Genomic DNA, 15,934 nt, shown 5'->3' on the forward strand with positions numbered 1-15,934 from the left:
AATATATGTCAAAATTGAACGAAAATGAGTTTTTATTGCATCTGGCAGCCCTAATGACGGGTGATTTACCCATAAAATATTATGCAATAGCAGCAAATGCTAACAGAAATTTTCTACATGAAAGATTTGAGGTTTTACAAACACCACAATGTCAGCAGGTAATGTCAAGATTTATTCACAAAAACAGTAATTGTTGGGAACGTCTGTTTTTGTGAGAAAGGTTGATTTACAGGATGGCCAACTACATTGAAAGGTATTCTAGATTGCAGTAATATCAACGTCATTTATCAGATGTCTGATATTGATGGGAATTTGTAGCCAAGAAAGAAGAGGAAAGAAGACATTTCATATGTTTCTAAATTCAACACTTATATCATCAGTGTTCTCCATTGAGTCTCTCTGTTGAATGATCTGATGTCATGTTTTGTAGAAAAAAGAAACTTTTGCGTTGAGAGGGAACTTTTCGTGATGGCTACAATTGTGGCTATTTTGCTAAATACTATTTCAGAAAATAGTAAGAGACATACCATGTATTTTAAATGAAAGAAAGAAATGTCTTCATTTTCCTTCTTTGACCAGACCAGATTTGAAAATGTATATTGAGTTAAAGAATAAAAAGTTCTAATCTAGTCACCTTTTTAATTGTGGTATGTTAAGTCCTGATAATAGCCAAATTGGTAGCTATATTTATAGATTGTATCTTAAAATTCAAGGATTAAATATTTTTCTCTCTGTCATAGCCAAATTGGACTATCACAATGATAGTCAAATATTCTAATTATGTCATTTGGCTAATATTATGTATTATAACTGCTATGTAATTAACATGTAGGAAAGTATTGTAAGCTATCCATCTACCAAAGCCGAATATTATTGTAAGTTCGCCGACTTCCGGGGGGGAATCGTTAATCCCGCGTCAGAATGATCTAGGGTCGAACGCGTGTGGGTGTGGTGGAGGAGACACAGATGACAAGAATCTCACAAAAACCCGTTTATTTTATACATAAAATTAAACTTACACCTAGAAACTAGAATTATCTAGATACAGTCGACTGTTTGGACGTTGTGGATGTTTGTCTCTCGTCACTTGGAGATGGGCCCCGGGGCTGCGGCAGGTAAGGAGACTTGTCAGGAGGTGTCGGCGGCACGGCTCTTTCGATGGACACTTGTGCGGACTCTGCGTTTCTGTGCGTCGACACACACAGAGAGTTTTCGCTCCGGACTTTTTGGAGTGTAAGTACTCAGTAGCACAGTTTACGGAAGAAGTCCCTCTGTCCTTGAAGATCGGGGATTATATCAATCTCCGTTCTCCAATTTGTTTTCTGATTGGCTCCCTCGTCTGTTTCTAAGCGAAAAACGATTCCTTTTCGAGTCACGAGAAAGATCCGCCTTGAAGAATCTACTTGACACCATCCGTTATTCTGGCTGCAAAATGTTGATGGAACTTTGAAACTTGCGCTCATATTTTCCACCATTGTTGTCTAGTCTGTGACGTTTTTTGAAATTTAACGACACGACGCGATGTCCTTTTTCGTCATTAATCTTTCCTCTTTTCCAAATTTCTATGTTCTAATTATGTGCATATGAACGACTTTTCAAAGGTCCATCTCTACTGGAGATCGTTTGCTTACAATTATTAATTAATCATTTAAAAATATTACATTCGGTTTACATCAATAAAGTTTTTTCTCTCGTCGCGGTTTCATATGACTAACATAACTAATTCGATCTTTGATCGGTTTTTAACAATAGACAATTTTTTCTTCTAGTTTCGTTTTAATAAATTTCTAATAATAATTATTTAATTTCAACTCATTTTTGGGGCTTCACAGGGCTCCCCGCCATTTTAAAATGTGGCTCCGAGATTAGCGACGTTTTACCTGTCAGCTCTAGAAGCTGTCAGTCCATGCTTCTGTCTTTACAGAAGTGACATATTATTAACAATGGTTTACAATTTTGTTATTCTTTCACGTGTGTTTGATCTCGCGTTACATCGAAATGTTTTCTTTTTCAACAGATCATTTGATCGAAGAAAACTTCAATTGTTTTCTTTTTTTTTTTTTCTTTGCTACAATTTAATTTTTATGACCATTCGAAAATGTTATTTTTTTCGCACGCGTTTTTCGCACGTTTCCTAAGCTTTTTTTTGCGTCGATTAAGTATACGAATTGGTTGTCAAATAAAACAAATTTGTATAAGTCAAAAAAGTTTAATAGCAGATATAACATAAGATAAAAAATAAAATGAAAAATGGATTACAAAATGGAATTTAAGGTATAAAACATATAGGCTATAATATATATTTTGTCCCAGTTTGACGCATTTTTCTCAATTTTTTTTTCTTGAAGTGTCCTTCTGACAAACGGGTTCCCTGTTTTGTCTAATGGCGTGGCGGGTGTCGGCTTCTCGCTCTTCCCGCTGCACGATACCGTTGTTCCTGCTCCTGCGAAATCCTTTGCGCCCTTTCCCATACTTCTCGACCTCGCCCCCTTCCTTGACGGACTTGAGGTGAAAAAGCTCTACGGGTTACCGAACTCGAAGATCGAAATCCTTCGCGGTCCCTATTATCCGGTCCGGGTAGAGACGAGGGTGTCGTTTCCTGCAGGCTCTGAGCTCTCTCAGCTGCAAAGGTCACTGCCTCCTCGACCTCTCGCTGCAGGTCTGACGGAACGTCCATTTCCTGGGGCAGGATGAGCAGTTCTGGATACCTTGCGTCAGGAGAATTTAAAATTCGCTGAATGGCGTGTCGAACAGGTGTAGGGCTCACCATTCGTCTTTCCTCCCCTGACCGTTGGAAGAGAGAGAGAGCGCGGTCAAAATCTGTTTCCTCAGAGTCCCACCATCCCGATGACTCTGCCATGGCCTTTTCTGTTAACACAAAAGGAAACAGGTTTAGTGTCCAGCAGTGCGTCCTAGTTCCTTAAAACATTTGCGTTTTATTTATTTTTTTCCAAAAAGATACATTCTCGTCTCGCGCTGCCTTTAGGTTTACTGAGAAATTTCCGCGAGTGGATTCTCCTCTCTTTCTTCTTCGATCTGTGTTCTCCCTTCTGTGTCTGGTTCAGACGTCTCTACTGTTTGTCGAGTGCACGAGGGCAAGATCGTCACGATGATGGTCAGAACTTTGTCCTCGAGCATTCGCTCTAACATTTGTATGCTCAGTGTCATACAGTCTCTCATTCGGATTAAAAATTTCAGGTCTCCGGTTACACTCCGGGTTATAGATTCCCATAGCATAAGTTTCCCTCGCCCTCGGACTTCGATTTTTCCTCTAAATAGTCCTGATTCCCGGCGACTTCCTACATTTCGAACTATAATATGGAGAGGAGAGTTTTCGTCTTCTTTTTCCGTTTTAATTATTTGAATCAGAAAATCTCGTTGGAAACAATGAAGGCGGGCCACCCAAGTAAGAGGTTGGGTTTCTTCCAACCCTATGAGGGCCATCTTAACAGCGTTGTGGTTTAAATGTTTTATTCCTGGGTGTTTTTCTGTCAGATGAGGGACCATCTGTTGATAGACGCCTTCCCATTTGCAGGTGTCGTCCAGAGAGGGACAAGAACACGTTCTGAAGGGGCAAAACTGTTCATGGGTTTTTCTGTCCTTTGAGAGACGAATTTCCGGACATCCATTATCTTTGTAGGCGCAGGGCAAGGCAGGGCAGGGCTATAATTTCCAAAAGTTTTTCTAATGTTAAATTGCGGTAGTTTCTTAACTCTCCACGACAGACAGGGCATTGTCTTACTCGCGCTTTACAGCGAGAGCATACCGTGTGCCCGGCTGGACATTGAAAGGTAGGTGGAGACATATAATCGTAACAAACTGGACACTTATCCATAATTTTATTGGTCCACAATGACAAAAAGATTGAGAAACACTGCTTTAAGTTTTAACTGTTATTCATCTCCTCTCTATCATGCACTTATAACATACTGACAAAAAAAAAGTAAAACAAATGGATATGGGCAAGCATATATGTGATCAAGCTTAATAAAGGAGAAGAGGATTTTTGCTACATAGGATAGACATACAGAATGCTATGGCAGAGTTTTAGGGAACATTATGACTCTCTACAGAATAATAAGCACATGACACAATGAGCACTAGATAAGGAAGTACAGGTTTTATGGAAAAGCCATATAACTATTAAAAACTGGGCAGATAAGCTTACAATCTAACCAGTGGTGATATTCGAAATATTTAACAAAGGGTTCACTAACAAAATTTTTTCTTAACAATTTTTTTTCGCTCAAATGGTGCATTAGCAACATTAGCGCAAAAACTGACCTTAAGATACCCATATAAATAAAAAAGATGCGTTCGTAAATTAAGTCAGTTAAAATTTAACATTGTTTATGCCAGAACTATATTTTTTTGATAAATAATAAAAAGAAGTGTTCAAAATGGTTTATTTTGTACATANCAGGTTTTATGGAAAAGCCATATAACTATTAAAAACTGGGCAGATAAGCTTACAATCTAACTAACAGAACAGTGCTACATACAGTATGGTATAACCTTTTGCACACAAAATTAGAGTAATTAATGCCCATGATTCCTTTTTGTTTTAGATATTACAGTAGATGGACTGCTATTCTAGATTCTCAAGATAGTTCTTTGAATAAAAAAGTTACCTTTCTAGCTTTTTCTAGAAGCAGCATCAAAAGGCAGCAGTAAGATATGTTTGTTAAAGGTCATAAAGTGTGGTGGTGAGTCTGTGTATAAGGTTATATTTAATACTTTTTTGTTTACTTCCTGTTTTAATTAATTTTTATTTTACTTTATTTTAAAATTTTTGTATAATTATAATTTTCTGGTAATTTTTAAATTTAAAAATATTCAAACATAAATGTATTCATTCTAAAGAGCATTGTAATTTTCTAGCTGATAATAAATTTTTATTCAGAAGCATTTTTTTTTCTTTAAAAGGTCATTTTAGTCCTGAATTTAGCATTTTTTCTCATCATTCAGTACAGAAAACTTTTTAAAAAACTAAATATAATATACATTGGGTGATTAATTAACGAACATAATCCGTTCCAACACTTTGTTCGCTATCTGAATTGTTCATTATCCGATTATCGATTTACCATAGGTTTTAATGGGAATTTAATTAATTCGTTCTAGAGACCCCCAAAAATAAAAAAATATATACTTTCTTACTATGTTATTTATATGTAATAGTAAAAATACATACATACATAGTCTTTCGTTTTTATTAGTCATGTTTTTTCTGTTTGAAAGGGTTAAAGAATCTGTCTAATGTTGATTGCTTTTCTCTCTTCTTCAGGATTTTTCGTAATTAATAGGATTGCAATTGTAGAAATCCCCCAAGGCTCAACCTGGTTTGGATGCCATTCTAAGACAGTTGTTCTGACATCCTCCCACTTCTTCAAAGAATCTTTAATAATAGATATCAGCATTAATCCTCTCTTTCAGAAGAAAACATATCTCGCCAAGTTTCTTGGTGTTCTTCATTCAAGAGTTCTTGGTGTTCTTCTGTTGTCAGATCTGTTTCAGGTTCCATTATGAACTCTTCGATGTTCTTTATTTCTCAGATGTGATTTTTGTTACTCTTTTAGCTGCTTGAGTCTTCTTGATTATACAGTATTTTTTCTTAAATAAGATTGAACTGCAGCCTACTGTAGACCTGTTCACACCATAGTGCCCAGCAACATTAGGCAGTTTCTGCTCACTCTCTACCTTTGCTATTATACTCTCACCTTTTGAAAAGAAAAACAGATGCAAAACTTAATGAGTGCCTACCCGACAGTCTCGCGAATGCATAAAAGAATTGTTTTGTCAGAAAAATAAAAGGCTGGAATTACAACTGAGAGTTTCAAAGTTCGGAGGAATAATATCTGATCGGTATATGCTGGCTTGAGTGTCTATGTCGACGTCTCCCATACTCCGAAAAGTTTCAAATTGTTGCCCGAAGACAAAGGAAGACCAAGTGGTATTAATTATTTTACGTTGCTTCTTCTTGTGTTTGTTCTGTGGGGTGTTCATTATCCGATCGTGTGTTCATCGTCCGAACATAATCTTTCACAAAAGTGTTTGTTATCCGATCTGTTCATTAACTGATCACCTACTGTACTTATATAATAAAATTGATGCTAAGTATTATGATTATCTGCAATATCATTCAAATAGGTAAATTTTTTTATTAGTTTCATTTAATGTAATTATTGTTATAAAAGTTAGATGAAATCAAAAGTTTTATTATGATAATTCATGGTCAATTCAATAAATTTATAATTTCACATCATATAACATTAAATTTACTGCATAGGCATAGCATTAATTTTAAATTGATTCATTTTAGGTGGAATTCCTCTGTTTGGATTATGTGGTATTGTTTTTGCAACCATTTTGATGCAATCAATAATAGGACAGACAGAGAGACAAAGAGTACATCCTGTGCAAGCATCTGTCACTTTAGGAAGATGTGTTTCTGGATCAAAGATGATTGCTTGATAACCTGAGTCATTACAAGTCATATAGCATTTTCCACAATTAATGCACATCTCCTAAAAACAAAACATTGGTATCATAAAAATTACATATTATTCTACAATAGAATACAGTATAACCCCAATTTATGAGTGTCCTAGTCCAAGATTGATTTATTAAAGCAAATTATAGTGTGTTCTGAGATGATAAATGCCATTTAGAATGCTGTAGTCAGAAGCCGCTGGAAAAAAAGTTAATTCACCAATTGTCAATGGAGTTAGGAATTTCATACTGTTTGTGTTGGAGAATAATGAAAAAAGATTTAAACATGTTTCTGCACAAAATATAAAAATTAATGCTGGCCACAAAGTTGAAATAAGTGACATTCAGTAATGGCTTTTCTGACCTCATTGAGGAATGACCAGAGATCTTAGATAATCAATTTGTTCTACATTTAAGCAGTGATTGATATCAACAAGCAAAATGTTTGATTTTGGGCAACAGAAAATCCTCTTGAAATCTTTGAGATAGAATCATACCATGAGAAAGTTTTGGTTTGGTGTGTATTCTCTAAGCACGGGATTATTGAGTCCTCCTTTTTTGATGATTATTTGACATTTAATGAATGACTGAATTCATTCCTATGCTAAAAAGGAAACAAATTTCAGTGTGAGGCAATGATTTCAACAAAACAAGTGCATGGCCCTATACAACTGAAGAAGCTCTCAATTTCTTGCATGGTAAAATAAAGTTAAATAAAGTTATCACAAATATAAGGGTTTGTAAGTTAAAACTAAAGTTTACTAAACTGCTCAACCATATTAGAATGAATGGTGTTTTCCTCAATGACCAGAGACTGGAACCTACAAGCCATCAAATTGATCATGTTCAATTTCAATTGCAATCTCATTGCCTTCATAATATCAAATATTTTGTCTTGTAAATGGGAAAGATGGTCAGAAAAAAACTGGTCACTGTACTGAATTCTTGTATATCAACTAATCATAAATTGGGATCACACTGTAATAAATTTTTAGATTTACCTCATCTATTACAGCCACAACTTGTTTTTCTAAATCCAAATCTTTAAAGGCTCCAATTTTAGTGATAGCTTTAGCTATTATATCCTATTTTAAACAAAAAAAAAAAAAAAAAAAAAAAACAATTTTTTTTTTTTTTTTAAACAAAAAAAAAAAAAAAAAAAACAAAAGTCAATGTTTATCATAAAATTGTTTTATTTACAGTATATATGTATATATAAATAAACACAAACCTTAATTTTTGGCACTTGTCTGTTGTTAATTTTTGAAATCTTTGGTTCAGAAACAATTTCATTTGTTAGTAAATGAATGTTTTCCTTTTGTCTAATAATTAAATTCTCTTTCTTTTTGAGATAGGGTCCAAAATTTGGAAGATTCTATATGTAAAAACATTTTAAAATATGAGTAAATAAATAATTTCATCTTCTATAAATCCAAACTGCTAATAACTTAAGAAGTTCTATTTTTATTTTGATAAAACATTTTTTTGAGACAAACTGTCTCAGCATCAGATCAAAAATTGTTCTGATTTGAACATAATGTACCAGCATTCTAAAGCCTTTAGTTAAAATTCAATCTTACTTGTTCAATCCTATTTTTCCAAGATTAAATTTTAACTAAAGGCTTTAGAATGCTGGTACAATATGTTCAAATCAGAACAATTTTTGATCTGATGCTGAAACAATTTGTCTCAAAAAATGTTTTATGAGAATAAAAATAATAGGAGTTTTTAACTTATTAGCAGTTGGTCTTGCTAAATTCAAAATTTATTATTTATTAAAATATTATTTTTACCTTTCCAATTAAATTTGATAATTTTGGAACAGGTTTTCCTTTTTGATGTTGGGGAGTAGGAGGCGATTGTCCATCCCAGTCTGACATTTCTGGTATGTTTTGAAGATACAATAAAGCCTTAAGACCAGTTATGTAATCATCTATAACTGTAAAATCTTGATTTTGTATTGCACTGCATACCTATTGTTAAATAAATTCTTGGTTTGTTTTCAAATATTAAAATAATATAATTTTTTTCATTTACCATATATAATACAGTATAACCTCTGAATAGTGGACACTGTTTGGACAGAGAAGTTTGTCCACTATTTAAAGGTGACCATACTGTATTTTAACCTGGTTATTATAAAATGAAGAATACAATGGATTACTAAAACATCAAATTTGCAATAGGAATGTAAAAATACCAAAAAGTATACATAGCATATCTAATTAAAATATATATACAGTATATTATTTATCTTTTATCTTGCAAAAATCACATTTTAATTGAATTCTAAATAGCAAATAGATTGTATAGGATATTTTAATTAAATGGAACACAAAAATTATGACAAAATGTAAACATTGATTAATTGTTAATTCATCAAAAATGGCCTGAGTGGAAGAAATGAAAAAGAAAAATTAAACTGTTATTATGAACAGAAGGGATAACTTGACAAATGTCAAGTTATCCCTTAAAGTAGCTAGCAAATCACTTTGTAAAAAATGTATTTGACATTCTTGCAATTATAATGTTGTTTATGATCTAAATGACTAAATAAAAATTGATATAGGGATTTGTCTGCTTTATAGTTATCAAGTAAGTATAATTTTTTAACATTTTTGCTTTTTTCAATAAATGATTTATTAAAAATTACTTTAGCCACCATAAAGCTGTTAAGATCATAAAATGACATCATAAATGCGAGAGAAAACCGAATATCTTCCAACACTTTAAAGTGGTTAGCAAATCGCCTTTGTAACATGATATTTGAAATTTCACCAAATAAATGCTGTTGTTGTAACCTTAAAACTATTTCTTTTTTATTACTATTGTACTATGGTTCTTGTCAAATGAATGAATAACTTCAGAAAAGTTTATGTTTCTTGGTACCATACATTTAATTCCAACAATAAGACAGAAGTTTAATAACATTAATATGTATGATAATAAATGGTGTTTGACAACTTAACCAGATTAGTCTTCTCTAACAGATAATGAAAGGCTTTACAATGTGTAAAGCCCTTTTTATCCCTTTTTAGCTTATACACATTGTTCTAGTATAAAAGACACGATGGCGGAGCTAAACTACATTCTAAAGATTGCGGAACAACACGGATACCAAAAGGAAATCATAAAGAATCTTATTACAACCTTCCAAACAACTAAACAACGGCATCCCACAGTAGACTGTTGACAAAAGATAATTTTAAATTATGTCCCGTTTTTGAGACAAATACATAAAGAAACGGCCAAGGCTAATGATTTCAGTGTAGTATATCGATGCAATCCTACAGTTTTCAAGCTATTAAGAAACGATAAGAAGCGTTATGACTGGAAATCGGCATCAGGAATCTATTCTATACCATTACATGATCAGCATTTTAATTCGGATCTTGTCTACGTAGGCGCAACAATGCGCAAATTGCAACAACGTATCAAAGAACATAAATATACGATTAATAAGAAACTTGACAACACCGTGCTATCGTCTTACGCAACGCAACATGACATTCAAGTCCATTGGGATCGGGCGCAAATTATTAAACCTACGACAAATTTACATACAATGAAATATCTGGAGAAATTAGAGATCTTTAAGGCACACAAGAAAACTGGTTGCATCAACCATAGAGATGCGGACTCTTTACCTACCGCATGGCGATCCTTTTACAAGAATTAATGACTTTATTTATTTTTATTTGTTAAGGGACATTTTTTCGGATTAATTTATATTTTTCGTTTATTTTATCTACTTTTCCGTTATTATATTTTAATTTCGTATTTACGTTCTTTTTTGTGTTCAATTTTATTCTGTTATGGTAACTGAAGAAGATCGTTAAGAAACGATCGAAAACGTTATTATATTATTAATTTTTATTAGCTGGATTATTAAAGGTGTGTTTTATTAGTAAAAAAAAATGATGCTCATTGTAAAACCAACAGAATTCATAGTAAGAATGCAATTTTTAGTAAAAAAGAACTATTTTTGATTTATTATGAATGATTTTATAAGAATAAAAATTTTTTTCAATTAAAATGCTTAAATTGCAGAAGCATTAATAAATTTTAGAATTTATTAATGCTTTTTTCTGATATGTTACTTTTAACATTTGAAATTTAAAAGAAAATGTTCATTAGTTATTTTTTATGCAAATTCATTTAATAGTGTGATATTTGCAAAATATCTTTTGATATAAAAAATAAAACTACAAGAATTTAAATTATTAAAGATCACAAGAATAAACTAATAATTAAACCAAATTAATCACTTTTTAGGGTTTAGTTTTAAATTTAATTTTTCATAATTAGATTGATATTTGCACAATGACATGTTATCCTCTTTTCCTAGTGCTTTTAAAGCTAATTATTTTAAATAAGTAGTATGGATGCTGGCTTTATAAGTAGTTTATTTTGAAGGTACTGTAAATATTTGTACTATTAATGTAAAAGAAGTTAAATTAAAAAATAAGCTGAACCTTTAATTTATCATATATGTATAAATAAAGCATACAAATTGTTCCTTTTAGCAAAATTAATTTTTATAACCAAAACTATAATGAAATAAAAATATTTGCATATTCTATAAATATTTAATTTCTAAGTAAATCAGATAATATTTTATTAATACTTGCAAAACAGAAGCTCCACAATAGATAAATTGAAGCCCAGTTTCAGCAGAATCAATACCTCCAGTAGCAAGTATTGGAAAACCAGGAAGAACTTGGGAAATGGCCGAAACTGCTCTTAAAGCTACTGGACGAATTGCATTTCCAGAAATTCCTCCATATGTTGTTCGCTTTTCTAATCCAACTGCTGGCCAAGGACTAGAATCATTTTTTAAACCCATAAGACCAGATAAAGTATTGGTTGCTGTTACTCCATCAGCTTTACCTAAAATAATTTTATCTTTTTAAATATTAAGTATAAGATAAAATATATTTTTCTAATTTTTAGTTTTTATATCATTATTATTTTATAAATTGTTAAAGACGCTTGGGACAATAATTAACCTGAGATTAAAATTCTCTAATTATATAATACATCTGTTATTAATAGTTGTAAATAAATTATCACTCACATTTTTATAGTTTTAAATTAAATTTAAACAGTTTATAAAAAGAGAATGTGAAAAAAATTGTTGTTAGTAAAATTACAGAAAATACTATGCTATAATGATTATTTTCTATTACCTTCATAAGCAGCTCTTGCTATTTCTATGATATCTGTTACATTTGGAGTTAACTTTACAAAAAATGGAATTTTTACAGCTTCTCGTACCCAAAGGCTAATATCCTTAACTAATTCTGGTTTCTGTAAAATTGTATATTTTTAATAAAATATTTTTCTATTAGTATCTATATTTTTGATAAGTAAAAATATTTTTATTTCTTGAACACCAAATCCAATTATCAGAATTAATTTATTAAGCATTTAATTTCTTGAATCTTTGATCTGATTTTAATTTTGAAAATTAATGTCAGATGAAAGAAGATTGTGTTAAATAATAATTTTATAGTTAATAGTTTAATTAATCTTAGTATTTTTTGAAAGCTAGAATTGATGAANGACATTCAAGTCCATTGGGATCGGGCGGAAATTATTAAACCTACGACAAATTTACATACAATGAAATATCTGGAGAAATTAGAGATCTTTAAGGCACACAAGAAAACGGGTTGCATCAACCATAGAGATGCAAACTCTTTACCTACCGCATGGCGATCCTTTTACAAAAATTAATGACTTTATTTATTTTTATTTGTTAAGGGACATTTTTTCGGATTAATTTATATTTTTCGTTTATTTTATCTACTTTTCCGTTATTATATTTTAATTTCGTATTTACGTTCTTTTTTGTGTTCAATTTTATTCTGTTATGGTAACTGAAGAAGATCGTTAAGAAACGATCGAAAACGTTATTATATTATTAATTTTTATTAGCTGGATTATTAAAGGTGTGTTTTATTAGTAAAAAAAAATGATGCTCATTGTAAAACCAACAGAATTCATAGTAAGAATGCAATTTTTAGTAAAAAAGAACTATTTTTGATTTATTATGAATGATTTTATAAGAATAAAAATTTTTTTCAATTAAAATGCTTAAATTGCAGAAGCATTAATAAATTTTAGAATTTATTAATGCTTTTTTCTGATATGTTACTTTTAACATTTGAAATTTAAAAGAAAATGTTCATTAGTTATTTTTTATGCAAATTCATTTAATAGTGTGATATTTGCAAAATATCTTTTGATATAAAAAATAAAACTACAAGAATTTAAATTATTAAAGATCACAAGAATAAACTAATAATTAAACCAAATTAATCACTTTTTAGGGTTTAGTTTTAAATTTAATTTTTCATAATTAGATTGATATTTGCACAATGACATGTTATCCTCTTTTCCTAGTGCTTTTAAAGCTAATTATTTTAAATAAGTAGTATGGATGCTGGCTTTATAAGTAGTTTATTTTGAAGGTACTGTAAATATTTGTACTATTAATGTAAAAGAAGTTAAATTAAAAAATAAGCTGAACCTTTAATTTATCATATATGTATAAATAAAGCATACAAATTGTTCCTTTTAGCAAAATTAATTTTTATAACTAAAACTATAATGAAATAAAAATATTTGCATATTCTATAAATATTTAATTTCTAAGTAAATCAGATAATATTTTATTAATACTTGCAAAACAGAAGCTCCACAATAGATAAATTGAAGCCCAGTTTCAGCAGAATCAATACCTCCAGTAGCAAGTATTGGAAAACCAGGAAGAACTTGGGAAATGGCCGAAACTGCTCTTAAAGCTACTGGACGAATTGCATTTCCAGAAATTCCTCCATATGTTGTTCGCTTTTCTAATCCAACTGCTGGCCAAGGACTAGAATCATTTTTTAAACCCATAAGACCAGATAAAGTATTGGTTGCTGTTACTCCATCAGCTTTACCTAAAATAATTTTATCTTTTTAAATATTAAGTATAAGATAAAATATATTTTACTAATTTTTAGTTTTTATATCATTATTATTTTATAAATTGTTAAAGACGCTTGGGACAATAATTAACCTAAGATTAAAATTCTCTAATTATATAATACATCTGTTATTAATAGTTGTAAATAAATTATCACTCACATTTTTATAGTTTTAAATTAAATTTAAACAGTTTATAAAAAGAGAATGTGAAAAAAATTGTTGTTAGTAAAATTACAGAAAATACTATGCTATAATGATTATTTTTTATTACCTTCATAAGCAGCTCTTGCTATTTCTATGATATCTGTTACATTTGGAGTTAACTTTACAAAAAATGGAATTTTTACAGCTTCTCGTACCCAAAGGCTAATATCCTTAACTAATTCTGGTTTCTGTAAAATTGTATATTTTTAATAAAATATTTTTCTATTAGTATCTATATTTTTGATAAGTAAAAATATTTTTATTTCTTGAACACCAAATCCAATTATCAGAATTAATTTATTAAGCATTTAATTTCTTGAATCTTTGATCTGATTTTAATTTTGAAAATTAATGTCAGATGAAAGAAGATTGTGTTAAATAATAATTTTATAGTTAATAGTTTAATTAATCTTCTTAGTATTTTTTGAAAGCTAGAATTGATGAAAAAATAGCCATATACAAATGATGCATATTAATTACTATTAATAATCTATTTTAATTAATATTAATACTGTAATATTTAATATGCATCATATTCAAAGAAATTTACAGACTATGTCCTAAAAGTTCATAGACTAGTTTAGAAAAATATATTTATGTAATAAGAAATTTAATTTCTTGAAGAAATTATTTGAAACATATTTAATCTACAGTAATACAATTTATTTCAATGACCATAAAACTTTCCAAAGACTGCTAAAAATCCTTCTTTGAAATAGCCTGCAGAAAGTTGTTGTTTTTTAAATGTTTTAAGTTCTCTCTTTCAGTTGCAGATTCAGTATAGGAAAGGAAAAATAGTCATAAATGATAAATGAGTAAGAGATGAGTAAGAGGTGATTAATTAAAAATAATATCAATTTTGGATGTATTGTAAATGAGGACACTACCATGTGAGAGTAAACAATTGCCTTTTTCTTAATAATGTGAGTAAACTCTTCTCATTAAACACTTCAAAACTTCCTAGTTATAACAGAAAACATTAGTTAAATGAGCAATTATTTATTGTGACATCATCACAATGTCAGGCTGCAATTTTTAATCATATTTTTAATTTATTTAATTTAAAATGTATGCCTTCCACATCAAATTATNAATGAGCAATTATTTATTGTGACATCATCACAATGTCAGGCTGCAATTTTTAATCATATTTTTAATTTATTTAATTTAAAATGTATGCCTTCCACCTCAAATTAGTGGTTGCTTGCCCCTGCACATCATACTTTTCCTTTAACAAGAGTTGTGCTGGGCATCTATTAACTGATTTCAGGGAAAAGTTTTGAATTGAAATAACATGACTTCTGGTTTTTATCAGAAGTTCATATATAGTTAATTGGGGCCTCCTGCTTCTAAGGATGTCATATCTGGTCTCAAATTTTATCTATCTATCTCCATTCTTGAGATTAAGAAAAGATAGATGACAGTGGGAATTTATAGGTCTGCAATATTTTCCAATTGCAGCCCAATAATGATAATACTAGTCAACAGACGGAGTCAACGTAAAGAACTAGCATACAAGCTCCATCTGAGCTAGCATTCATCATTACAACTGTCACTGTTATAAGTATATTAAATTCAGATTATTGCATTATTAATCTGAATTTTAATATACTGAATGAAAGCATAAATTTAATATAGTTATTTAGATTACCAACAAATGAAACCAGCCTTTTAGGTCTTTGATTTAGTTATCCAGTAGATTTCTATCTTGAAAATTTTGTGGACAGAATATATATTTAAATATGTTTTATATTGTACAAATAAAAAATAAGTTATTTCACAAGATAACTTATTTTTGAGCCTTTTCGTAAAGGTTAATTGCAAGAAATGTTTCACATAATAAGTATTTTTGAAATTATAAAGTATTATTTATCATTTAATAAATTTTTAAGAAATAAGGAATTGTCTATTATAAAAATTCAATCCTAATTATATCCATGATTAATTTTTATGCATCTATTCAACTCTTCAATAATACTTTTTCTTTTCTATCAATTATAGATATTTAACATACAAGAGTAATTGTACTAACTGAGTTAGTACAATTAAAATTTCAAATTCTTATCATCTCTTCATGAAACAAAATTGAGAAAACACCAATGGCGTGCCGTCATTGGAAGCGGTGGAAGCACCGCTTCCCTTGTATTTTATAAAATATAAATATATATTAATTTTAATTATATGAAAATAATCGCACAATATTTTATTATAACCGCATTATGTATCTTATTACAAATTTCTATACTACACGTGAAAAAAA

At 30.1% G+C, this 15,934-nt stretch overlaps 1 protein-coding gene across 1 annotated transcript in view; it reads right to left on the reverse strand.

Annotated features, from left to right (window-relative positions):
• Nucleotides 1–6,009: 6,009 nt before the first annotated feature.
• Nucleotides 6,010–15,934, reverse strand: part of LOC111641327 (dihydropyrimidine dehydrogenase [NADP(+)]-like) — a 70,331-nt gene continuing 60,406 nt past the window's right edge. Inside the window, exons 18-25 of the mRNA XM_023387468.1 lie at nucleotides 13,742–13,862; nucleotides 13,180–13,442; nucleotides 11,682–11,808; nucleotides 11,120–11,382; nucleotides 8,286–8,465; nucleotides 7,724–7,867; nucleotides 7,494–7,577; nucleotides 6,010–6,527 (exon numbers count right to left, since the gene is read on the reverse strand). Of these exons, the coding sequence (XP_023243236.1) occupies nucleotides 6,279–6,527; nucleotides 7,494–7,577; nucleotides 7,724–7,867; nucleotides 8,286–8,465; nucleotides 11,120–11,382; nucleotides 11,682–11,808; nucleotides 13,180–13,442; nucleotides 13,742–13,862 (1,431 nt within the window). The 3' untranslated portion in view covers nucleotides 6,010–6,278. The remainder of the gene's footprint in view (nucleotides 6,528–7,493; nucleotides 7,578–7,723; nucleotides 7,868–8,285; nucleotides 8,466–11,119; nucleotides 11,383–11,681; nucleotides 11,809–13,179; nucleotides 13,443–13,741; nucleotides 13,863–15,934) is intronic.

This window comes from Centruroides sculpturatus, unplaced genomic scaffold (genome assembly GCF_000671375.1).
Source record: "Centruroides sculpturatus isolate CEXI.00-Female unplaced genomic scaffold, Cexi_2.0 scaffold101, whole genome shotgun sequence".
NCBI classification, from domain to species: domain Eukaryota; kingdom Metazoa; phylum Arthropoda; class Arachnida; order Scorpiones; family Buthidae; genus Centruroides; species Centruroides sculpturatus.